This window comes from Somniosus microcephalus, chromosome 14 (assembly GCF_052327205.1).
Source record: "Somniosus microcephalus isolate GS21.2 chromosome 14, FLI_Smic_1.0, whole genome shotgun sequence".
Classification (NCBI taxonomy): Eukaryota; Metazoa; Chordata; class Chondrichthyes; order Squaliformes; family Somniosidae; genus Somniosus; species Somniosus microcephalus.
The window spans coordinates 2,999,353-3,025,985 of record NC_141000.1 but is presented as its reverse complement, the minus strand read 5'-3'; the positions used below and the strand labels follow the sequence as shown (position 1 = coordinate 3,025,985).

Below are 26,633 nucleotides of genomic sequence, written 5' to 3'. Positions count from 1 at the left end.
CAACACCAGTCCTGAGGCGATGGAGACACAGCCAAGTAGGCCAAGTCTCACTGGCTCCTGTTGGAAGAGATTCCTCTGGATCAAAAGATAGCTTGTGTGGTTGTCTGCAGATCCTTTGACCAAGCATCTAGTCTACAGCTGTGGGGATTACATTCCAAGGGCTGGACAGTATGTAAGAAACTGCTCCTGGACTTGAGCCTCTTAGTTGCTGGCTTGTGTTGAAAAAGTGGATGATGGGGATCACTGGTCTGCTTTGACCTTTCCACTCTTGATGAAACTCGCCTTCTTATGAAAGGTGGGCAATACCAGCAAGCAGGTAAAGATCATCCACCTTCATAGGTCTCAGGCAGCCAGAAATAGCACTGCAGGCTGCATTGAGGACTGGATCCATCTTCTTGGCATGCGAGGTGCATTCCCAGACTGGACAGGTATATTCAGCTGCTCACTAGCACAGGGCAAGGGCAGTAGTTCGTAAGGTCCTTGGGTCAGTTCCCCATTTAGAGTTAGCCAACTTCTTTAAGATGTTGTTTCTGGCTCCCACCTTCGCCTTTGCTTTGATGACATGATCTTTGTAGCTGAGGGTGCGAGCTAATATTATGCCAAGATATATTGGCTTAGAGTTGTGTGTCAGTCTTCTCCCATACTACCAGACATTAAGTTCTCTGTTTGCACCTCTGTTCTTAAGATGAAAAGCACTGATCTGTGTCTTTTCAGGGTTGGCCCGCAGATGATTGGTCGCAGAGTAGTTGGTTAGCTCAGCTAGTGCATCGCCAAGGGACTTCTCTACTTTATCAAAGGATTGGTCCTCAGATGCTATGCACAGATCATCGGCATAGAGGAAACTTCTGGTGTGTGGATGGATGGGCTGGTTATTGGTATAGATGTTAAACAGCAAGGGTGCGAGAACACTACCTTAAGGTAACCCATTCTTCTGTCTGCACCATCTGCTTCGCTTGCTGCTGAGGTCAACAAAGAAACATCTGTTGGTCAGCATGTTGCATATCAGCTCAGTCAATCTGGCATCTTTTGTTATGTGGAATACCTCCTGCACAAGAATCCGATGATTGACCGTGTCATGTGCAGCAGATAAATCCACAAAGGCTGCACCTGTTCTTAGCTCAATCTCATAGCCATTCTCAATAAATTGGGTCAGATTTTCCTGGCCTGTACCCTGCTTGTTCAGGGATAAGACATTCATCTACAAAGGGGGCCAGGCGATTCAGGATGAGTCTCTCAAACAGTTTGTAGATGTGGCATAACAGGGAGATTGGCCTGAAGCTCTTTGGGTTGACTGGGTCTTTGCCGAGCTTCAGAACGGCCACTATTCTTGCTTGTCTCCACAGCTTAAGGATCTTGTTGTAGCTAAGCAATTGTTGAGCACGTCAAGTAGCCACAGTAAAGCCACAGGTCCAAAGTGCTTGATTTGTTCACAGCGAATATCGTCAAGTCCAGCTGCTTTTTATCACTTTGACACCGAGTTACAACTCACTCATGTAAAGTCAGGATCCTCCTTGTCAACTTCAGCAGGTCTTAGGTGTTTAACACTGCTGGGACGATGGCCTGGGTTTCCTCGACTGTTCAACTTGCCTTCCTATTCTGATCTTTTGCATTTATAAAAAGCGAGTGTACTTTGGAGTTTGATCCTTCAAAAGGTGAGGCTGCTTCTTCAATTGGTGTCTGTAGTGTGGTCTGTCAGTACAATGTTGCACCACACAGGGAAGAGAAACATCAGGTACATTTTGCAAAGGCTGCAATATATTCAATGTCAGCAAATTCAAGAGGAAACTAGCAGATATTTCATAGAGATAGGAAGGACGCTGAAGGGTATGGATTAACAGAGACCTAGGTGCTCCCTGAAGATGTGTGTACAGGTAAATAAAACCATTAAAAAACAGTGCTGTGGGTTTTATAAATAGGAACATAAAGTACAAGAGTAATGGAGTAATAACACACCTTTGTTCCTGTAGTGTATGTACCCGTCTACCTTTAAGGGAACTATTGAATGTAACCGTTCACCTTTAAGGGAACTACTTTAGGTGTGGCACTATTTGTTTGGCTTCTGTATACTGTAATACCGATAGTGACCACACCAGGATATAAGTGTTGTGGCAGGATAACTGGGGCAGATTCGCCCGGACCTTCGAATAGTAAAGACCTGTTTGTTTGTTACTCCTGAAGTCTGTGTATTTATTAACTGTACAACCCACAGACTTTACAGTGGCGACGAGTCCGATCGTACCCTGCGGCAAGACTGCCAAAGCAACTAAAGAGCGTCGAAGAGAGGCAACCGCCCTCGTCGTGCTGCTGAAAGAAAACACGAGGCTGCAGCAGGAGGAAGGAGGAAGACTTTAGCAACAAAAGCTTCCATCAGCAACAGGCACTGACTACCCTTCTACCACGGTGCGGAGTGAGCCGATCAGCTGGAAACAAGGCGGCCGCGGAGACTGTGAGTAAGGGAAGGTGTAGAGAATATCCGGAGGATAAGGGCTGTGCACTCGACCACGGTCGAGGGGGAGCGGAGCCGGTCAGAAAGTCGGGTCCAACGGCGTCGTGAGACAGTCGGACCTCGATCGGCGGGAAAAGCTGGGCAGCGACCGCAGCCACGAAGCGCTGAGACTGGGAGTAGGCGCGGGAAGAGAAACCCAGCCGCAGCCGGGGAGGGAAACACTGGTCTGCGAGAGGGCTGGGAGGCGAACAGGAACCGTGCGGGTGGGAGAGAGAGACAGAGCCGAGCAAGGGGAGAGAGACTGTGCGAGAGCCAGTCCAGCGGCTGAACTGTTCTCCACCAACGGGGTAACCAGAGCCGGTGGAACCGAACGTGCGGGAGAGAGAGCGACAGAGCCGGGTACGGAGAGAGAGACTGTGCGAGAGCCAGTCCAGCGGCTGAACTGTTCTCCGTTAACGGGGTGTACCCAGCGCCGGTAGAGCCGTACGGGCGGGAGGAAAAGACAGAGCCGAGTAAGGGGAGCTGTGCGGAAGCCAGCCAGCGGCTGAACCTGTCCGCTGTGGGGGAAGCGTACCCCTTCCACCGGGAAGAAACGCGGGAAGCCGCCATTAGGCGGAGAAGACGTCAGAAGCGGGAAACCGCCATTGAAGTGGGCGGGGCGAGAAAGGAAGAGCGGGAAACCGCCACTTTCGCGGGAAAACCGCCATCTTAACTGACATACCGCCATTGAAGTGGGCGGGGAGAGAAGGAAAGAGCGGGAAACCGCCGATTTTGCGGGAAAACCGCCATCTTAGAAACAAACAAATAAATAAGAATACTTAAAGAAATACTGGTGCTGCTCCCAAGGGAAGAAAGATGCCTAAGCGAGGGAATATTAACGACTTTAATTCTGAAATAGAAGACTGGGCCACGTACGTGGAATGCATAGAGATCTATTGCGAAGCCAATAAAATAGAGGAAGACGACAAGGCGATAACATTGCTAAACTCGATGGGGGCAAAAACATACGGGCTCTTGAAGCATCTAATAGCACCAAATAAACCAGCGGATCAGACCTTCGAAGAGATTGTGGCTGTGCTGAAGGACCACTTGAACCCCACACCGTTGATGCTGGCTGAACGATTCAAATTCTACGCAAGAACGCAGAGGAAAGACGAAAGCAATGCGGAATACTTGGTCGAACTGCGTAGGCTAGCGAAATACTGCCAGTTCGGAGGGAATCTGACAGAAGCGCTGCGGGACAAGTTCGTATGCGGATTGTCCAAAGAAGGGACGCAGAAGCGACTACTGGAAGAGAACGACCTCACACTGGACAAGGCTGTCCTTATAGCTGCATCGCACGAAGCCGCAGCGAAAGGAACGGCAGAAATGCAACTAAAGGCGGCGGCACTCGGGGTGGACCAAATTACTTCAAGCACAACAAAATGCTACCGTTGTGGGAAGACAACGCATGACCAGAATCAATGCTGGTTTAAGAACCAAGAGTGTAGGAAATGTGGCAAACTGGGTCACATCGCGAAGGTATGCCGGTCCGGGAAAAAGACCAACAATCAAAGGAAGCCACCACAAGAAAAGTACAACAAGGTACACAAGGTGGCTGAGAAGAGTTCAGACGAACAGAATTCAGACTCAGACCCAAACAACCAGGAACTGGGTAGTCTGAGAATCCACAATGTGGGTAAAGAAATGGATCTACAGACCATCTGGGTCATACTAAAAATAGCTGGAGTCCAAGTAAGAATGGAGCTGGACACTGGATCAGCTCTATCAGTCATCAACCGAAGGGACTACCACCGGCTATTCTCTCACATACCTTTAAGAAATACCAAGTTCGTATTACAGACATACACGGGGCATAACGTATACCCCGTGGGGAAAATAAGAGTCAAGGTGAGAGATGGGGTAAGGAACACCCAAGAATGAACTTGTACGTATTACCTGAGGGAGGACCACCACTTCTAGGACGGGAGTGGATTAAGAAAATAGACATGGAATGGCATTACCTAAAAGCCACAATGAGGGAGGACTCGGTGCAAGCTATTAGCTCAGATTCTGAAATGGATGATGATAAGACCAAGTCGAATATGGAAGACAAGGCTAAAAGGGACTTGCCGACGATGGGGAAGAAAACGAAGACATGCAGAAGGACTTATGGTACCAAGAAGAATAAAGCTGCAGAGCAGAACTCCAGCTTGACAGAGAATTCTGAGCCTGTTCAAGCAAAGGATTCATCCACGACGGAAGAACACCGAGCTCGGACGCAAACTTATGTCAAAGTACGACAACAATTAGAACAGTTGAGTGACCGTCTCGTACAAGAGATGAAAAATATGGAAAAGTTCTGGAACACCGAATGGGAGAACCTGGAAAGACAACAGAGACAGCTAGCTCAAGCAGAGAGCGACCATAGAGCCATCGTGGCCAAATATCAATCACATTCCCCTGATGCTGTTCAGGAACTAGAATATTTACAGAACGAACCAAAGGAAGAGGAATCTTCAGGAAGCCAGGATTTTATTCCAGTTCTTCTCTACGACTCCTTACAAGCAGAGTGTGAGAAGTTGAAAGAACAGTATGAACAGGCCCAGGCTACAATTCTGGAGGGGGTTAACTCGGCAGCCTCCGAAAAGCTAGTTTCAGTAGAAGCATATGAACAACTAAAGGTTGAACATGAGCAAGAAGTCCAAAGGCTGCAGGAAATTCTTGATGAGCTCAAGGCCAAGACAGACTCATCGGTAGAAGTTCCATCCATAGATGAGAAATTAGAGGTGAAAAACATGGCAGAGCATGAAAGACAGGATGTCCAAGAACTCATAAAAACATTGAAGGACACCCAAGACAAATATGAGGCGGCAATGACCGAGGTTCAACAACTTGAAGAACAGATTCAACTGGGAATCCTTTCAGTGGAAGAAAAGGAAACTGTAAGAAACTCAGAGACTGTAAGAATGGTCCCTGAACATGAACTAGAGAGCATCAGGGCGCAACTTTTCCGAGCGCTGAAAGCCAAAGTTCAAGAGGAACGTAAGGTGGAAGTATTGGAGAAAGAGGTGGATGAAATGGAGAAGACTCTGATCCACCGTGTTCCCAGGGAAGAGTTAACGGTCAGCCAACTCCTTCATATGCTGAAGGACAAGACTCTGCAAGGAGAACAATCTGAACACGAGCTTCAATCTTCAGGGGGAACGAGTTTGGAGCTATCAAAAGTCACGGAGATAGCTGAGGTGGCAACACAAATTTTACAAGGATGCCAAAAGTACGTTGAATCACGTCAAGGTGAACAGAAGAATGTGGAAACCGTTACTTCAGTAGAAGGTTTAAATAGCCTGATAATGCAATTCCCGATGGAAGGGAAGGTATTGAACTCACAAATGAGGTCCGTCGTGAAGGAATGGCAGATAACCCAGGAAGAGCGGGATGAATATGAATGCATGAAGAAGTCTTTTCAAGAAAGATGTCTAGGGAAGGAACCACCGTCAGCTAACGTCCAGACGGGTGAGGAGGAAGAAGAAGGCTCTCTCGCTGGCCTAACTCAGGACGAACCCGAATATTACCATGACCTGTTGAGTGACACTGAATATTACGAGGATGTGGTCTGCCCAGCTTGTGATGAAAACTCCCAAAGTGCTGAAATCCGGATGAAGCACTTAAGGTCTAAGGAACATAGAGAGTTGGTGGCGCTACAGCTGGCAGCTGAGAAAGGAGCTCCGAGAGTTTCAAAAAGGCAGAAAAGAAAAAGAAGAAGCAGAAGATAATAACTGTCTAAAATATTAGCACTTCTACCATCCCAGGCGGGACATTACGAAAGGAGCTAAATTAGTTGAAAAACTGGAAAATGTCAAGACAGCCAGTTGGTTGTAAAGGTCCGCACTGCTGGTTCAACAGGACGAAAGTCCAAGCTGTTACGTCAAGAAAAAGGCTATGGAGGAGTCACGCTAGCCAGGTGAACCGGCTACACCAAAGAAATGTTGTTCGGAACGAGTCAAGATCAGAGACTAAGGGCTAGATTTTCAGTATAGGCAGTTTTGGGGCGCTAACCTTAGCGCCCGCCCGAAGTTAGCGCCCGCCCCAAAGTAGCGCCCCGTTGCCGGGAATTCAGTGGCTTCGCCCTAAGAGGTTGGTGGAGCGCTAAAAGAGGCGTTCCACTACTCTCTTTAGGCGCTAAGCCGGCGGTCCAGAGGGATAGCGCCCAGGCGGGGCGCAGCACGGGTGCGGTCATTTTTGCACTGACAGCAGACCCCGTGGTGCCGACCAGCTCTTAAAGGGGGAAGGGACGAATTGGTCTGCTGCCACGCCCTGCACACTGCAGCCTTGCAAAGAGGCCTCAACACTACTGCTCAGCCCCAGGGAGTCATGGCAACGCCAGAGAAGGCCCGTCAGCGTGCCCTGCGCTTCTCAGAGGGTGATCTGGACATAATGGTCACAGCTCTGGAGGTGAGGCGCAAGATCTTGTTTCCAGACAGTGGGAGGAATCCAACCCACCACGACTACACCAAAGCCTGGAAGCAGATCGCCCAGAGGGTGACGTTCACCGGCGAGGCCCCCAGGACCCACACACAATGCCGTAAGAAATACAACGATCTGACCAGGATTGTGAGGGTGAGTAGCCTTTCCAGTCTCCTCCTCATTCTTGCATGTACACCTGACATGATGGGCAAAGGGACCTAAAAGTCCTTTTGGCCAGCCCTCAGCCAGCAGCATTGGGACAGTCATGAGCATCAAATGGCCATTCGGCACTCTACACTTTGGCCAAGCTATTCCACCATGGGAGGCAGTGGACAGTACATCAGGGCTTCACTCTGTCCAAGCTATTCCACCATGGGAGGCAGTGCACACTACATCAGGGCTTCACTCTGTCCAAGCTATTCCACCATGGGAGGCAGTGCACACTACATCAGGGCTTCACTCTGTCCAAGCTATTCCACCATGGGAGGCAGTGCACACTACATCAGGGCTTCACTCTGTCCAAGCTATTCCACCATGGGAGGCAGTGCACACTACATCAGGGCTTCACTCTGTCCAAGCTATTCCACCATGGGAGGCAGTGCACACTACATCAGGGCTTCACTGCGCACTTACAGCCCGTCCTTTCTCTTGCAGGCTAAAGTAGCGTTTAATCGCCAGGCCCGTGCCAGGGGTGGCCGCGCCAAGCTGCAGAAGCTCACTCGGCTGGAGGAGCGCGTGTGTGTGCTCATGGGAGCACGTGTGATTGTCCCCACAGCGTGCGGTGTATCCGACCCTCCACTGCCCGGCAATGGTAAGGACCTCGCCTTTTGGCCCTCTCGCGTCGCACTGGCCCATCCGAGCTACCTCCTTTGCCACTGTCCCACCAATGCGCTGAATCCCACCAGTCCTAACTCCCTCGCTGACGCCGTCTCCTCACTCTGAAGCTACTCTTGTGCATTCCTGCTTTCAGCTGGTGACGACCAGGACCCTGAGGCTGCCAGTGACAGCACCTCCAACCAGGAGGAGGAGGAGGAGCAAGCCGGACCTTCGGGGGAACAGTCACGTCCCGCAGGAGAGGAGGAAATGCTCGACACCTCCTCACTGGACGAGTGCCTGGAGGAACTGTCGCAGGGCAATGCAGCTTCTGGGACCAGTGGCGTCCAGCCACCCAGCAGCCGTGCGCGTGGCCCGCGGCCTTCCCCCCAAAGGGGGGAAGGATCAGAGGGGAGTGCTGCTGCTCGGCACACTCGCCGTCACCAACGCGGCAAGGGTCCCCTAGTTCGGCCCCCTCCTCCCCAGCGGGAGAGTCGCGGCTCCAGTCCGGACACCTTCACTTCGGAGGAGGTGCGGAAGCTCGATCAGATGGCCGACGACTCGGACCGGCGCCACACGGAGCTCATGAGCGTGGTGGGGCGCATGCCTGAGGCCATCGAGTCGCTGGCGACCAGTGTGCGCGAGTTCGGGGCAGCAACTGCCGCGACTGGCCGCATGCTAACTGATGCCGTCAAGACCCTGGCGGATGTGATGCGCGCGCACACCAGGACCACAGGGTCACTCACTGCTGCCACACGCGCTGTCTCAGGCAGGCATCGCCAGGGCAGGCGCCGCGCTGGACCATCCCAGCAAGCCGGCCGTCGGCTGATTGCTGCGGATCCTGCAGTGCGGGCCCGGCCGAGTGCCACCGCGCCACAGCACCAGCCAGCGCATCCCAGACGCCAGCTGGCCCACATTGCGCCATCCGTCGCCGCCATTCCCCCTCTGGGGCGTCAAGGGCAAGCGGCTGCAGCTGATGGTGGCCAGGCTCAGGTGCGCCACTCAGGAGACGGCCCCTCGAGGCCCAAACGCCGTGTAGGCCGCCCCCCAGCGGCATCTGGCGGAAGGGCATCTGAGCCTCAGGCGCCTTCCCCCAGCCTCGCAGCAGCCACTGGGCAGAGCTTGCGAAGGAGCAGCAGGCAGGGCAGGGGAGGCAAAATGCTGGCCAAGGTCTCGCCCTCGCGGGCCACTCAGTAGAGGGTGTGGCCAGCTTTCCTTTAATATGGCGGTGGCCATCTTTATTTTGCCCATGGTTGTGCTTTTGGAGGGCTTTTTTTTTGCGTTAGGCCGACGTTGAGGCCCGGTTTCAATAAAGGTGGAGTGGCTCCTCCCCAGTTTGTGGGAGTGAGTCGTTTGTTGGGCTTTTTGTGGGGCCCGTTTATTGTTTTTGGGGATTCATGTGGGAAGGGCTTTTCATTTTTGTTTAATAAAAAATTATCTTTATTCACGCAGTCTCCATGGTTGTTCTTCTTAGTGTTTGTTGGCTTCGCCGGCTGAGGGCTTGCGGAGCGGCTGCATTCATCTTCCCTCATGGCCCCTGGCCATTCCCTGACAGGGGGCTTAGAAGTACCGTGTAATAAGGTGGCGTCGTGCGGCCCTTGGCCCTGGTCGCTCCCTCCTGGGAACGTACTCCTGCTCCTCCTCCTCCTCCTCCTCCTCCTCCTCATGCTCCTCCTGCTCCTCCTCCTGAGGTGCTGGTCCAACGTCAGGTGGCAGTGCCTGAGTCCTGCGGATAGCCAGGTTGTGTAGCATGCAGCAAACCACCACAAATTGGGAGACCCGGTCCGGCGAATACTGGAGAGCTCCTCCGGAGCGATCAAGGCAGCGGAACCGCTGCTTGAGGACCCCAATAGTTAGCTCGATGATGTTGCGGGTGGTTTGATGGCTCTCGTTGTAGGCCTCTTCAGCAGCGGTCCTGGGCGCGCGGAGCGGGGTCATGAGCCAGGTGCACAAAGGATAGCCTTTGTCCCCGAGTAGCCATCCTCTTGGGGGAGGCTGTGCCTGGAACATGTCATGCACAGTACTCTGCCGCAGGATAAAGGCATCGTGGCTGCTGCCTGGGAAGCTGGCATTGACTGCCATGACGCGCTGCTTGTGGTCACAGACCAGCTGCACATTCAGAGAATGGTAGCCCTTCCTGTTGCGATACTGCTCGCCATGCTCCAGAGGGGCCCGCAAAGCCACATGCGTACAGTCAATGGCGCCCTGCACCAAGGGGAATTCCCCGAGTCTGGAAAATCCCAATGCGCGCTGATGCTGGCTCTCCAGGGCCATGGGGAAGGAGATGAATTGGCTTCTCCTTCTGAACAGTGCTTCGGTCACCTGGCGGATGCAGCGATGCGCGCCGTACTGGGAGATGTTTGCTATGTCCCCAGCAGCGTATTGGAAGGAGCCGGTGGCATAGAAGTTCAATGCCACCGTCACCTTCACTTCCACCGACAGAGACGTCCTGCACCTGAGCTTTGGCCGCAGATCTCGGCGAAGCAGGTGGCAGATCTCTGCAATCACCCCCTTTCGGAATCGGAGCCTTTTAACACATCGCGCGGCACTCATGTTTAGGTAGGAGCGCTGCTGGCGGTATAGCCTGACTGGGTAAGGCCTACGTGGCCGACGCCTGTAGCCCCCTCTGCCTCTAGCCGGGGCTGCCCCTCTCACAATGCGTCTGCGAGCCCTACGGACATGGAGCTGCAGCTCCGCGTTGGCACCCCATGCAACCCCCATCAAATCCTGGCAAACAGTCTAATTTCCAAATGGCCACTTGCAGCGCTATTGCCTGAGTTCAAAAATACCTGGCTCTTGCTGCTTGAAACCAGTTAGCTATCCTCCTTGTTGTGTCTCCAGAAATGCGTTGCACAAGACTGTTTTCAGAAAAAAGGATGGCCTTTATACTGGAGAGGACGTTCCCTTTAATTAGCGCCCCCCGGGGCCCGCGCTGGTTGTGTTGCGTTCCTTTTTCCAAACGCTCCGGCCGCCCGCCGCACAATGGGGCGGTCCGACTGAAGTTTGCAATCGGGGCGGCCAAAGGGCGTTGCACGAGGATGTGACGTCATTTTCTGCGCGCGCATCCGGGCGGGCGCTAAACTTTGCGCCGGCGCTAACGGGCAACTTAATTTGGGGCGGGGCGCAAACTGCGCTGCGCCCGGGCGCTACACGCATAGCGCCCGGAAATCACTTCTCTTAAGGCGCTAACTGCTGGCGCAAGCAACTGAAAATCTAGCCCCACATCTATGAACTGTTTCCGCAGAGACTGAACCTGTGAACTGTTTCCACCGAGATTATATCTGTAAATTGTTTTATATGACATTGACTCCACCGAGATTATATCTGTAATTTGTTTTATAGGAAGTTGAAGATATGTATGTTTAACGGGGACTCTGTAAGTAATAAGCTAAGAAGGGAGGATTGTAGTGTATGTACCCGTCTACCTTTAAGGGAACTATTGAATGTAACCGTTCACCTTTAAGAGAACTACTTTAGGTGTGGCACTATTTGTTTGGCTTCTGTATACTGTAATACCGATAGTGACCACACCAGGATATAAGTGTTGTGGCAGGATTGCTGGGGCAGATTCGCCCGGACCTTCGAATAGTAAAGACCTGTTTGTTTGTTACTTCTGAAGTCTGTGTATTTATTAACTGCATAACCCACAGACTTTACAGTTCCAAGCATTGGTAGGGTCACAGTTAGAATACTGTGTGTGGTTTTGGGCACCACATCATAGAAAGAACTTTGAAGCCGGAGAGAGCATTTCAGCGTAGGTTCACCAGAGTGATGCCAGGGTTGGGAAACCATAGTTATAAGGAGAGGCTCGAGATTCTGGGACTATTTGGGAAGGCTAGGAGGAGGTATAGCAGATACTATTAATATTATGCAGGGCTTTAATAGCGTGAATAAGGAAATACTCCAGTTGCCACGAAGAGTGGAGAAAGGTTAGGAATGGTTGAGGCAGAGACCATTGCATCTTTTAAGTGAAGTTTGGATAAATATTTGAAACAGAGGAAGATACAGAGCTATGGGGAGAGTGTGGCATAGTGCGATTAGTTTTGAATTGCTTTAGCAAAGAGCGGGCACAGACATGATGGGCTGCTGAGTTATAAACTTCTGTGGTTCTATAGTAATAGAATAGTGTATGGGATTCTTGAGACTTGAAACAGCCATATTGATTGTTCCTTGCAGCGCTATACATTCCTTGCAGCGCTATACATACCTTGCAGCGCTATACATACCTTGCAGCGCTATACATTCCTTGCAGCGCTATACATTCCTTGCAGTGCTATACATTCCTTGCAGCCCTATACATTCCTTGCAGCCCTATACATTTCTTGCAGTGCTATACATTCCTTGCAGCCCCATACATTCTATACATTCCTTGCAGCCCTATACATTCCTTGCAGTGCTATACATTTCTTGCAGCCCTATACATTCTATACATTCCTTGCAGCCCTATACATTCCTTGCAGCCCTATACATTCTATACATTCCTTGCAGCGCTATACATTCCTTGCAGCCCAATACATTTCTTGCAGTGCTATACATTCCTTGCAGCGCTATACATTCCTTGCAGCGCTATACATTCCTTGCAGCGCTATACATTCTATACATTCCTTGCAGCCCTATACATTCCTTGCAGCCCTATACATTCCTTGCAGTGCTATACATTCCTTGCAGCCCTATACATTCCTTGCAGCCCTATACATTCCTTGCAGCCCTATACATTCCTTGCAGTGCTATACATTCCTTGCAGCCCTATACATTCCTTGCAGCCCTATACATTCTATACATTCCTTGCAGCCCTATACATTCTATACATTCCTTGCAGCGCTATACATTCCTTGCAGCCCAATACATTCCTTGCAGCACTATACATTCCTTGCAGCGCTATACATTCCTTGCAGCCCTATACATTGCTTGCAGCCCTATACATTCCTTTGCTCCATTACAGTGAAACAGAAGGGGGAATACAACTGACTAGAACCCTATGGAAACATCAGCCAATATCCGGCCCGTGCACATGAGCCTGTACACAACACATATACCAACCTTCTCCAAAGCTTTCTCAACCCGAGTCACATTGGGGAATAGTTGATTGTGAACTCTGGGTTCTGTCACAGCTCTCTTAACATTGTAATTAAACCACAACACGTTCATTATCACCTAGAAATAGAAGAGGAACAGTGAATGAGTCAAACAATAAGGTAGGCTTCTCAACAAAATAATCTCCTGGTGTTTCTTTCCCCTTTGGTTCCTGATTATTCTGATCATCATATTCATTTATACCGTCAGTACATACCAGAGCAGTTGCCGTGGTGATCCTTGTTCCTCCCGAGGCTCCCACCACTATCTTCACTGACTTGTTTTTGTCAAGTATGATGGCAGGGCACATAGAGGAAAGGGGCGTCTTTCCTATTGCAAAAAGAATACTTTTAAAAGACTGATATTCAGACACTGTCGGAACGTGTTGATTAAGTGTTATATGGAACACTGGAGTATCAGTTAGGTGAAGCCCACTTTAATTGCCATGTGGAGATTAGTGGCACTAGGTGATGCATTCCACAAGGTCCCATGTTCAAACCCTGGTTTGTGCTGAGTTAGCTGATGTCAGGCAGGAAACCATTAGCGTCAATGTCCCTGGATTAGGGACAAGAAAATCAGGCAGATTTCCCACATCTTAACCTTAAATTAGAGTTAGTCCATTCAGGGGTGAAACAGGAAGCACTTTTTCACACAAAGGGTAGTGGAAATCTGGGGCTCTCGCCCCAAAAGGCTGTGGACGCTGAGACAATCGGAGCTTTCGAGACTGAGATCGATATATTTTTATTAGGTAAGGGTATCAAGAAATATGGAGCAAAGGTGGGTAATTGTAGTGGAGGCAAGGAGCAGATCAGCCATGATCTAATTGAATGGCGGAGCAGGCTCAAGGGCTTAATAGCCTCCTCCTGTTCTTAAGGTTACTATGTTACTATCCAAGCGATTTCTAATGACCACTGCTGTAAAATTCACGTGAATATTAGATGAAGACAGGATTACGTTTGTCTGTGATGCCCTCATTTGGAGATCTTGTTTCTGTCACATACAGACAGCACTGATAGTTTTAGTGGTCTACCCACTGGCACCCCCAGATTGCTATCCTGTGCTGTTAACACGGACACCCTTTAAAGATCTGCCGAATCATTAAGTAAGAGCCTGATGTATGGCATGCCATTCCACCCCTAATCCTCTTCCCATGTTATGCATCTCTGGATCTCCTTAATTGACTCAAACTCAAGACAAAAGGTCTTTAGTTCAAAATGTAACTCTTTTACAAAGTGATAGTGAATACATGGACTGTACCACCTAAGGAGGCAGTGGGGGTGGGTAGTGTCAGCATGTGCAAGAGGGAACTGGATAGATATTTGGCAGGGAAAGTGGTTGAGGTTTTGGAGAAATAGAATAATGTGTGGTCGTTTTTAAACTTTGGGCTTCACCAGATGGACTGTAATGGTCCCATCCACTCCTGTACATGCCTCTATTCCTATGCTCTTGAACACTTTGCTGAGTCATTTATGGATATTTGGCACAGTGCACTTTCTACAGAGCATCATATTCTCTCCCACCAGGGCTGTGTTCATGGATATCCTCTCAAGCATTACCTTGGCTGTAGTTAATGGCTCACTGTCTCATTCATCTTCCACTGACAGGAGTTTACCAGGACTCTGTGCTCACCCCCATTGGCCATATCAGCGATCTTCTCTACATATAAAAAAGTTTTACATTTATTTAAGAAATCACACAACACCAGGTTATAGTCCAACAGCTTTATTTGAAATCACAAGCTTTCGGAGCACTGCTCCTTCTTCAGGTGAAGTGGAGAAATGCATAAAGACACAGCTTATATAGTCAGAGAATCATGTCAGATGTTTACAGGTAACCTTTCCAACTGCCATTTATCGCACCTCGGCAGAGAGATAATCACAGCAGTCAAAGGTGCGAATGGTGTCCAAACAGGTCAGTCAGGGAAACATTACATCAAAGAACAATGAGGTGGGGTCACAAGGGGTCAAATATTGCAGATGCTGGGGTCTGTATGAAAAACAAAAAAAGACAAAAAACATTTTTTTTGGCTGGAAATCACAGCAGGTCCGGCCGCATCTGTGTGGAGAGAACAAGCCAATGTCGACTCGAGTCTGGATGACCCTGCATCAAGCTGTGTCTTTATGCATTTCTCCACTTCACCTGAAGAAGGAGCAGCGCTCCGAAAGCTTGTGATTTCAAATAAAGCTGTTGGACTATAACCTGGTGTTGTGTGACTTCTTACATTTGTCCACCCCAGTCCAACTCCGGCATCTCCACACCATGGTTACATTTATTTAGCACTTTTCATGACCACCGGACGCCTCAAAGAGCTTTACAGCCAATTAAGTACTTTTGGAGTGTAGTCACTGGTGTAATCGCCAACTCTATCCACTATTGTGCCAAGCACTTTTTTCCCCCCCTCAGCAACTATTAACTTTCTTTAAAGTTGGTCCAAGACTTGAATACTGTTCCCATATCTGGAGAGGTCCTTGCAGCACCTCCCTTACACTCCTGGACAGGATACAAGAAAAAGCTGGTTGTCTGATAGGCCATCCCTTTCTCACTTCCAGCCTCCAACCCTGTGTCACAACCTTTCTTGTCTTTATTTTAATCAATACTATGTTTATTGATCCATGAACTTTTGTTTCTTGTTCCTTCCTAGCTGCAAATATGTCACTCTGTATCCTACTCCCTGCATTCTCACTGTTTAAATCAAGGCAACACACATGAACATAAGAATTAGGAGCAGGGGTCGGCCATACGGCCCCTCGAGCCTGCTCCACCATTCAATATGATCAGGCTGATCTCTAACTCAGCTCCACTTTCCTGCCTATCCTGACACACTTGCTCATTCATTTCCAGGACCTCAAGAATGCCTTACCTCCCTCAGTCTTTCCACCCTGCCACAACCTTCAAGCTTTTAAAACCTAAGGTGGGTGTCACTCATTACCCATTTCTGATTCTGTTATCTTCTCTTTTATGCTTATCACGTGATGCTGCCCCGCATTGTGTGTATTAGTCCTTCACCTTGGTATCTCAATTTACAAATGTGTCAATCGTGGCTCAGTGGTAACAATCTCACCTCTGAGTCAGTAGGTTGTGGGTTCAAGACCCACTCCAGAGACTCGGGTAAACCTAGGCTGAGGGAGTGCTGCGCTGTGTTTCGGATGAAATGTTAAACCGAGGCCCCGTCTGCTCTCTCAGATGGCCGTTAGAGTTCACATGACACTATTAAAGTAAAGCAGGAGAATTCTTCCCAGTGTCATGGCCAATAATTATCGCTCAACTAACACCACTTAAACAGATTATCTTGTCATTATCTCATTGCTGTGTGTGGGAGCTTGCTGTGTGCAAATTCAAATGCTTGTTGCCGCTTTTCCCACATTACAACAGTGACTATGCTTCAAAAGTACTTCATTGGCTGTAAAGTGCTTTGGGATGTCCTGAAGCCGTGAAAGATGCTATAGAAATGGAAGTCTGTCTCTCTTCAAAAAAAAACAGCGCAATCCCACTGAACTGGCTGGGGAGCAGCCCCACTTCACAATCACTATTAAAATGGTATCATAGTTTTTCAGCACAAACATTAATTCCCATCAGTTGAGTATACCCATCCAAACAGAGCACACCTGGCTTGATGAAGTTGGCTGTTGAAGGTGGAACATCAAACCCATTCAGAATGCCCGGCGAAGAAAAGTCATCCATTTCATCATTGAAAATGATCCCATTTTTGCTGGACCTCACATTCGATCCAAAGCTGCAAAAAAAAAGTTTTCTTACAGCAAACATCCCTCATTCCGCCCACCCTGTATACAGACGGAGAGGCCATCCATTGGCTCGTGGGTGTTCAGGACCCACCCAGAGGCAGATTGGTTCTGAATATCACTCCCTACTTTACACATTTCAAGTCATTTAAAATCCACAGAAGAAGACAAATGATGCATAGTTTAAGAGCAGATTTTCCAAGCTTGCACTGTCAGCAGGATCCTCAATGGGCAGTTGTACTTACCAGAAGTTCAGACATTAATTGCCCATGATTTGCTAACCGTTCATTCCGATGGACAGTCATGGGCAATGTGCACACAAACTGATCATCAGTGCTTGTGGCTGACAAGGCTCCAGCCACCAGAGTGAACTCTTTAAATTCCACAGTGATAACTGTTTGGTCCAACATCCTCAGTGACATATTGCATAGAATTTACAGCACAGATACAGGCCAGTTGGCACAACTGGTCTATGCCAATGTTTATGCTCCACACGAGCCTCCTCCGATCCTACTTCATCTCATACTATCCTTCTACTCTTTTCTCCCTCATGTGTTTATCCAGCTTCCCCTTAAATGCATCTCTGCTATTTGCCTCAACCACTCCCTGTGGTAGCGAGTTCCACATTCTCACCACTCTCTGGGTAAAGATGTTTCTCCAGAATTCCTTATTAGATTGATTAATGACTTTCTTATATCTATGACCCCTAGATTTGGACTCCTCCACACGGGGAAACATCTTCTCTATGTCTACCCTATCAAACTCTTTCAGAATTTGAAAGACATCATTCGGTCAGCCCCTTAGCCTTCTTTTTTCTAGAGTAAAGAGCCTCTGCCTGTTCAGTCTTTTCTGATAGTTATAACCTCTCAGTTCTGGTATATTTCTTGTAAATCTTTATTGCATGTTCCCCAGTGCCTCTATATCCTTTTATAATATAGAGACCAGAGCCGTGCACAGTACTGAGTGTGGATATATGGTGCCACTCTTTGCACTACTTTGACCCAGGGTCACACTAACCTTCCCCACATTGGCCCAGTTGCAATAATACCTGATGCCCCTTCCTGCAATGCCTCAGTTCCCCAGCAACACAGCAGCACCATTTTTCATATTCTGTTGTAATTGCTACCTACCGCAGCCCATGTTCAGATGGATTAAGTATCTACTGTAAGGAGAAACAGTGTAAGCTAGCAGAGAAACTGGTAGTGTAGAAATCTGAAATGGTGGGGCCCTGTGCACAAAGCTTTGAATGGAAGAGCGATGATGGGTAGGCAGTTATGGGAGTTGGCAGACAGGAGAGTGTGAGGTGAGGTCCTGTGAGAACGATGATATGAAAGTACTTGCATTTATATAGCGCCTTTCACAACTCCAGGACATCCCAAAGTGCTTACTAAATGCTTCTGAAGTGCAGTCACTGTTGTAATGTAGGATACTATGATAAGCAAGGTTGTGGCGACGGGCAAGTATGAGGAGTCGTGATGTCTCTCTCCTTCATTGTCTGTGGGGTTATTTCCCTCCACCCCTCCCTACAGTGCACCTCGAGTCTGGTCGACAAGTTCAGATGTAGAAAAGTTCAGATACCAGCCCATTCCCCCCACCCCACCTGTAGTGGCGCTTCTTAGTTTCCAAACAGGCAGCCACTGAGCTGTGGGGCTTTTAACAACGAGTAGACGCGTGTCGAAATAAAACATTCCCAAACGTAGCTTTGTCTTTTAAACTGTTTACTATAACACTTAACAAATGGAATTACAAAGCAAACACGTATAAACGAACACGGTCAAAAACTGTATTGCTCCAAACCTCACAACTTCTGCCTCCTTCAGCCACGTGCAGTTTAAACTGTAAAATGGCTGCACACCATGTGTGGCTTAGGGACTGTACCATTGTGGCAAGAATGAAGGGGGTGTCTCGGACTATACTACTGGAGCAAGAAAATAGGGGGTTTCTTAATACAATAAGTCGGTCAGGTAAATTAACTGTATTATGCCATTTAACCACTATTTTAAAGTATTTTCTTAAGCTTTCATGGCTCTTACATTCCGGCCCCTAATTGACTAGGCACATGAAGCATATCAATTACTCAAACATTAAGAGCCATAAACTAATGAGTTCAACATATTTACAATATAAGTGTCCACTTTTTTCGTTCAGGAACCTTTCACGCTGCTTCTTGTAGCAGGCAGAGCTTTGTGGTCGGTCTTTCCAGGGTACTGGTCTTGGTTTGCAAACGAACGCGACGAACGACGCCTCTGGAGTCTGGCATGGTCTTAATTATTTTTCCCATCAACCAAGAATTTCTAGGGGCTGAATCGTCCACGATTAAGACAATGTCTCCGACAATGAAGTTCCTCTTTATTTTGGACCATTTTTGACGCTCCTGTAGCAGAGGTAAGTATTCTCTTGTCCATCTGGTCCAGAAAAGGTCTGACATATACTGAACTTGCCTCCACTTCCGACGGGCATACAGATCTTCCTTTTTGAAGACTCCCGGGGGCATGGCTGGCTGTGTTTTCAACAACAACAGGTGGTTCGGAGTCAGGGCTTCGAGGTCATTGGGATCATCTGATGTCTTAGTTATCGGTCGGTCATTAATGATGGCTTCGACCTCGCACAGAATGGTTTGGAGTCCCTCGTCGTCAAGCGCTTGCTGCTTCAGTACAGAACTGAGTAGTTTTCTTACGGTGCGTATCTGTCTTTCCCAGACACCTCCGTGGTGGGATGCAGCCGGAGGATTGAAGATCCACTTAATTCCTGTTTGCATCATGGCTTCCTGTATTTTAAGCTGATTCCAACCTTCAATAGCTTCCCGTAGTTCTCTCTCCGCTCCGACGAAATTAGTGCCATTATCAGAACGCATAATGGACACCTGTCCTCTTCTACAGACAAAGCGCCGCAAGGCGTTAATACAGGAATCAGTGTCAAGCGTGTGTGCCACCTCAATATGAACTGCTCTGATGGTCAAACAAGTGAAAAGCACACCATATCTCTTGACAAGGCTCCGTCCTCGCTTTACCTCGAAAGGCCCAAAATAGTCCACCCCTACGTTTGTAAATGGGGGCTTGTCTGGTAACAAACGGTCTTCAGGCAGGCCTGCCATTTTCTGCTCCCCAGCTCTAGCGTGTAACCGTCTGCAAACAATGCATTCAGAGAGTATTTTTCTTATTACGGAATTAGCTCCTGGAATCCAGTATCTTTGTCTTAGCTTCGCAAGCACGTGATTCCTCCCACTGTGTCCAATACTCTGGTGTATATGCTGAAGAATGAGAGTAGCAACCCGGAGGTCCTTAGAAAGGATAGCAGGATGCTTGGCCTCCTCTGGCATAGCAGATTTGTTTAGTCTCCCTCCCACCCTCAGTACTCCATCTTGCAGTGTAGGGTCCAGCTTGTAGATATGACTACCTTTCTTGATTGGAGTATTTCGCTGTAGAGCTTCGATTTCTTCTGGGTATCTTTGTCTTTGACTGAAGCGAACTATCTCCTTCTCAGCCTTGGCCAAATCCTCCACGGTCAATGAATTCTTGCCCAATGTGGTCTTGTGCTGATGCATATACTGCTGTAGAAGCATTCTCTGCTTATCAGGGTTACTTTCAGACTGACTGATAGTGGCTCGGTACTCTTTTCTCTTACCGCTCAGGTGTAGCAGCAACTCTTTCAACCTTAGAAACCATGCAACTGCTTTCCTCAACTGGTGCCATCCTGAGAAATGGTTAACAAGCTTGTTCACTGTGTCAAAGTTCTCTTTCGTATTTATGAGATTTACTGTGACTGATCTCTTGACTTCGACGTCGTCTTCAGCAATCTGACTTGGCATATCTGGTCTTTCTGGCCATGATCTCTCTGTTTCCAGCAGATAACTTGGGCCTTGTATCCAAGTTTCACTCCTCATGAAGTTTTCAGCCTTCAATCCCCGTGAGGCTTGATCTGCTGGGTTTAATGAGGTGTTTACATACCTCCATTGAGATGGTTGTGTAGCTTCTCTAATGGATGAGATTCTGTTTGCTACGAAGGTCTTGAAGCGTATCTTCTCATTCTCTATATACTTCAGCACCGTCGTGCTATCCGTCCAGAAGACAGATTCTTCTAATGGGAGCTGTAACTCTTTCCGCATCACCTGGTCAACTTTAACTGCAACAACCGCTGCCGTCAATTCCAGTCTCGGGATGGTGACCTGCTTCAGCGGAGCCACCCTGGATTTCCCCATGAGGAAGGCACAATGTTTCTGGCCCTGTTGATTTGTCAGCAAGAGGTAAGTAGCCGTGCCATAGCTGTCCTCACTGGCGTCCGAGAAATGATGTAGTTGAGCCGTCTTTGTAACTCCAAAACTCGCGGGCTTGATGCATCTACTGACGTTGAAGCTAGAAAGTTGTTGCAAATCTGTCAACCATCTGTGCCATCTCTGAGCTTGACCTTCTGGGATATCTTCATCCCATCCTCTCTTGTCTCTACACAGCTCTCGTAGCATCAGCTTCACCGGCAGAATGAGTGGTGCCAGGAATCCGAGAGGGTCGTAGATGGAACTGACCACGGAGAGAATCCCTCGTCTTGTGGATGGTCTTTCGTTCACCATTATCCTGAAGTTGAACGTGTCTGACTCGATGCACCATTGTACACCAAGAGCTCTCTCGATAGGAAGGACATCGTGGCTCAGGTCCAGATCTTTGACTTCAGTGGCTCTTTCCTTTTCTGGGATAGAAGCTAGAACTGCTCTGCTGTTGCTTATCCACTTAGTCAGATGGAATCCTCCATTCGAACACAGAGTTCTAAGGTCTCTTGACAGTGCGATGGCATCGTCTTCTGTTGACACGGACTTCAGACAGTCATTGACATAAAAGTTTCTGAAGATTGTCTCCACAGCCTCTGATGGTGCTTTGCCTTTGCCATCTTCTGCAGTTTTTCTGAGAGCGTAGCTTGCACAGCTGGGAGATGATGTGGCTCCGAACAAGTGTACGGCCATTCTACATTCCACCATCGCTTGACTAACGTTGCCATCTGGCCACCAAAGGAAACGCAGAAGATCAGCATCTTCATCAGGGATTCTGACTTGGTAGAACATTGATTCTATGTCTGCCATCATGGCAACGAGCTCTTGTCTAAACCTAGTCAAGACGCCAATGAGGGTATTAGTAAGATCAGGACCTAGAAGCAGCTGGTCATTCAGTGAAGTTCCTCTGAATGAGGCGGCGCAGTCAAACACTACCCGGATCTTTTTCTTCTTTGGGTGATACACACCGTGATGAGGAATGTACCAGACCCTTCCATCGTCTCTGTTCAACTGTTCCTCGGGCACTTTTACAGCATAGCCTTTCGCTATGATGTTTCTCATGAAGCCTTTGTAGTCTTCGTGAAAGTCAGGGTTCTTGTTCAGCTTTCTCTTTAGACTGATGGCGCGTTGTTCTGCTATGCAGCGATTGTTCGGCATCTTCGCGGTCTGTCTTCTCAGTGGCAAACCAATGTGATAGTGGCCATCAATGAACTGTGTAGACCTTGTCATCAAATCCATGAACTGATGGTCTTCTTGTGACATCTCTGTCCTTTCCTCACAGCTGCGTTCTGAGAAGTCTGCGTTGAACTGCTGTATCAACAGCTCTTCAATGCTTGCGATAGAGATGCGATTAACTGTGACGTTTTGTCGTTCCTCCTTGTTCGACTTGTTGCCATCATCTCTCCTTACCGGTCCATTGACTACCCATCCAAGGGCTGTCCTGACGGCGTAGGGTCCGTCATCCTTGCTGTTTATCACCTGCCATGGCTCCATAGTTTTGTAGGCATTGGTTCCAATTAATAGGCCAATTTCTGCTTCAATGTATGGGAGACGCACCTTTTCTAGGTAAGGCCATCTATCCACACCCTTCTGCAGGGCTAAGTTCCCTATTCTAACAGGGATCTCCCTCTGTGTGAAAACATTAGGCAGGTCTATGAAGTCCTTCTCCTCAAGTCCACACACTTCTAAGTCTGACAGGATATAACTTTGCATTGACTTCTCATGACCCATGGTGCGTAATAGGATTTCTGTTCTTCTGCCTCTAACGTTCAGCTGTCGCATGAGTGATTCTGTGCAGAACGTTGCTGAGCTACCTGGATCCATGAAGGCGTAAGTCTCCACAAGCTTCTCGCTCCTCTTAGACTTGATCTTTACTGGTACGATGGCAAGAATACAGTCACTGTCACCGGCCCCAGTGAGTCCACAAGACTCTGGTTCTAGCGACACCAGAGCACTTGAAACAACCTTCTCGTCGGTATTGTTTTCTTCACTCTTCTTAGAGACTTGTTCTTCTTTATGGATATGCAGCAGACTGGGATGTTTCCGAGTGCACTCTCTGCATGTTGTTCTTTGCTTACAGTTTCTACTCAGGTGCCCCTGAGAGAGACATCCAAAACATAGGCCGTTGTACTTCAGGAATTCGATTCTGTCCTTATGTGGCTGTGCTTTGATGTCGCTGCAGAAATCCAATGTATGATTCTTCTGGCAGAATAAGCATGGCTTCTGAAAGGCATTAGCAGACGTCACTGTGCTGCTCTTTTGGGGAGATGAGTTCTGGGGCCTTTCTTCCTCGGCCTGGGTGACGATAGTTGCAAAGCTGCTTCCCCTGGAACCACCTTTCCTGAGAGTCTTTGATTCAACAGGCTTGGCTTTCACTCTTCCATCGGTGGTCGGGCTGACATCCTGGATGTTTCCAAACAATGGGTCCCTAGCAATTTTAGCCTGTTTGTCTATGAAATTCACTAAGTCTGCAAACCTGGCTCTACTTTTCCGTCTCTCCATTATCTCAAAGGCTGTTCTTCTCCATTGTTCTCTCATCCTGTAAGGAAGCTTAGAGATGATGATTCTCATAGTCGTAGGATTGTCCATCTCTTCCATGAATTCAACATCCTCCATGGTGTTGCGACATCCTATGAGGAAAAGAACATATGCGTTCAATGCCTCTCCGTCCTCCGATCTGATCTGTGGCCACTTGGTAGCCTTTTCAATATATGCAGTGGCTATCTTCAGCTCGTTACCATAGTGCTCCTGCAGCAACTTCCTGGCTTCTATGTATCCCCGGTCCGGTCTCATGTGTTCACAGCTTCTGACCAGGTCTTGTGGTTTACCACTGGTGTACTGTCCCAGGTAGTACAACTTATCACTGCTGCTCTCTGTTTTGGAGTCAATGGCTTGTTCAAAGGATCTGATGAAGGGCTTATACTTGAGTGGGTCGCCTTGGAACACTGGTATGTCTCTTTGAGGGAGTCGAAACAGATTCTGTTGTTTTACAAGCATCTCTGTAATTTCGTTCTGACGTTGCATCACTCGGTATAGGCTTCTCCCTGTGTCTTCAGGCCTCTGGTGGTCATCAGCAGGGTCTAGTCTAGACCGTCTGACGTCTGGGGTAGCATCACGTGCTCCTGTTAGTGGAGAGGCCACTTTTCCACGCTGTAATGCCAGGGGATTGCCTTCGGGCTCTCTTGTAACTCTTGAAGGTGCCCTGGATCCAACTCTATGTGACAACATTGACTGGCAGTATTCGCTCCCGCCGTCCCGTGAGCCTTCATAATCTTTGTACGCACTCAACCTGGCGTCTGAGACCGCTATAGCTGTTTTTATCTCCAGCTGTTCTTTCTTTGCCTGCACCTGGGCCTGTTGGGCCTGCACTTGGGCCTGCAGTTGGGCCTGTTGGGCCTGTTGGGCCTGCAGTTGGGCCTCTTGGACCTGCAGTTGGGCCTCTTCCCGTTCAAGAGCTTGCTTCTCCGCTAAAGATGCTGCGCGCGCCATCAACGCCGCCCGTTCAACCTCCGCTCTCATGCGTCGCGACGAGCTTGTGGTAGAAGCGACTGACCTGCGTCCAGAAACAGAGCTACCTTCTTTTCGATTTTTGCTCGGTCTGGCGGAAGTCTCTGAAATGCTATCGTCTGGTCCGACTTCATCGTCAACTTTATCTTTCTCTGCTGTATCAGCATCTTGACGAATCTTTAACATCCACTGTTCTGTGACCTTGATATAGTCCTTAATGCTGGTTGATTTAAGATCAAACCAGTTGTGCTGATCAGCGTTTCCCTCTTCTTCAGACAGAAGTGCTAATACATCTTCATTGAGTACATTAAATTCTTCATGCAGCTTAGAGAAATCGTAATACATTATGTCTTCAGCTTTCTTAATATTAGCATTATCTTCCATGAGACGATCAATTATCTTCAGTTTTCCAGTTATCTGAGCTAATTTAGCCTTCCTTGCGCCTATGCTTCTATGTAACTTCTCTTCCATTGCCTTTGGGGTGAGCTTTATTTCCCTCTTTTGGCCAGCAATCCTTCTGGCTGATGGAAGCTCCTGGCTCCGTAAGGCCTCGGCCATTTTACCCGCAGCTCTTATTTAGCTTCTCAATAGAATGAACAAAGCAAGTAACAGTCACTGTACCTTCGCTTTCTTATATTGTCGTCTGGCTCTGTGACCATTCATGTATACGTTCGCCGACGATTCCGTCCTTTCCTTCTTAGGGAGCAAGTTTTTGACTAATGTAGTGGCGCTTCTTAGTTTCCAAACAGGCAGCCACTGAGCTGTGGGGCTTTTAACAACGAGTAGACGCGTGTCGAAATAAAACGTTCCCAAACGTAGCTTTGTCTTTTAAACTGTTTACTATAACACTTAACAAACGGAATTACAAAGCAAACACGTATAAACGAACACGGTCAAAAACTGTATTGCTCCAAACCTCACAACTTCTGCCTCCTTCAGCCACGTGCAGTTTAAACTGTAAAATGGCTGCACACCATGTGTGGCTTAGGGACTGTACCATTGTGGCAAGAATGAAGGGGGTGTCTCGGACTATACTACTGGAGCAAGAAAATAGGGGGTTTCTTAATACAATAAGTCGGTCAGGTAAATTAACTGTATTATGCCATTTAACCACTATTTTAAAGTATTTTCTTAAGCTTTCGTGGCTCTTACACCACCCCTGCCACCCCACACACTCAGCCAAAGGAGGACCAAGAAGAAACATTAAGGGGAAAGAAGCAAAGGGAGATATTATTATAATGAATGAATATCTGAAGATCAGAAAGCTCTTACTAGAGGTTAATGGTGCTGGTTACTGACACTGCGCTGCCATCCTCTGCTACCAGGGAGAGGTGGGCAGTCCCGTGATTATCGGTGGTGTAGAAATCAGGCTCATAGTAACTTATAGAGTGCGTCGTATTGTCTGTGATTTTACTCCGAAGCCGCGCTGCAAAGTAGTTTGAGGTCGTATTGGAAATGAGCTGTTAATGAAAAAGATCAAAAGAATAAAATGATTAGGATAGTGCAGTGGGCTAGGTATTGACCTTTCAGCTCCGAGATCAGGGTTCGAATGCAGCTCAGACTGAATGGATGAAAGTCCCCTGCATCTGCTGACAACTAAGGTCCTTCATGAAATGAGTTTGCATAGTCTCAGCCTACAGCACAGAAGTACACAAGTCAACACTAAATTATTAGTCTCACTCTAAGAGGACACAGGGTGGCTGGTGTAGGAAATGGAGGAATGTCACACTGTGGACAGTAGGTGGTGCTCTTCGGAAAGTAGACAGAAGTACATTGTTAGGGCAGTGACCAGCCTGGAGTCACATGTGACCGCAAGCTCCAGCAATTGGCCCACGAAACCCCAGCAACTCAACTTCTGTTTTATAGAATCATCACAGAATCAAATAGAATACGACTCTGATTCATTTCAATCATACAGCACAGAAGGAGGCCTTTCGGCCCATCGTGCTTGTGCTGGCTCTTTGAAAGAGTTCTCCAATTAGTCCCACTCACCTGCTCTTTCCCCATAGCCCTGCAAATTTACCTTTGCAAGCATTTATCCAATTCCCTTTTGAAAGATATTATTGAATCTGCTTCCACCTTCCGGCAGTGCACTCCAGATCATAACAACTCGCTGTGTAAAAATATTCTCCTCATCTTGCCCCCTGGTTTTTTTGTCAATTATCTTAAATCTGTCTCCTCTGGTTACCAACCCTCCTGTCAGTGGAAATAGTTTCCCCTTATTTACTTTGTCAAAACTCTTCATAATTTTCAAAACCTCTAGCAAATCTCGCCTTAGCCTTCTCTACTCTAAAGAGAACGATCCCAGCGTCTCTAGTATTGCCACATAACTGAATTCGCTCATTCCTAT

General features: G+C 48.2%; 2 protein-coding genes across 2 annotated transcripts in view; both read right to left on the bottom strand.

The window, feature by feature from the left end:
* Positions 1 to 26,633, bottom strand: part of mcf2la (mcf.2 cell line derived transforming sequence-like a) — a 581,983-nt gene that overhangs the window by 325,320 nt on the left and 230,030 nt on the right. The window lies entirely within an intron of this gene.
* LOC147107264 (glutathione hydrolase 1 proenzyme-like) overlaps positions 1 to 26,633 on the bottom strand; it is a 176,947-nt gene that overhangs the window by 11,030 nt on the left and 139,284 nt on the right. The window contains exons 9-12 of the mRNA XM_086006127.1: positions 25,556 to 25,743; positions 16,384 to 16,511; positions 12,996 to 13,108; positions 12,746 to 12,859 (exon numbers count right to left, since the gene is read on the bottom strand). Coding sequence (XP_085862253.1) covers positions 12,746 to 12,859; positions 12,996 to 13,108; positions 16,384 to 16,511; positions 25,556 to 25,743 — 543 coding nt within the window. The remainder of the gene's footprint in view (positions 1 to 12,745; positions 12,860 to 12,995; positions 13,109 to 16,383; positions 16,512 to 25,555; positions 25,744 to 26,633) is intronic.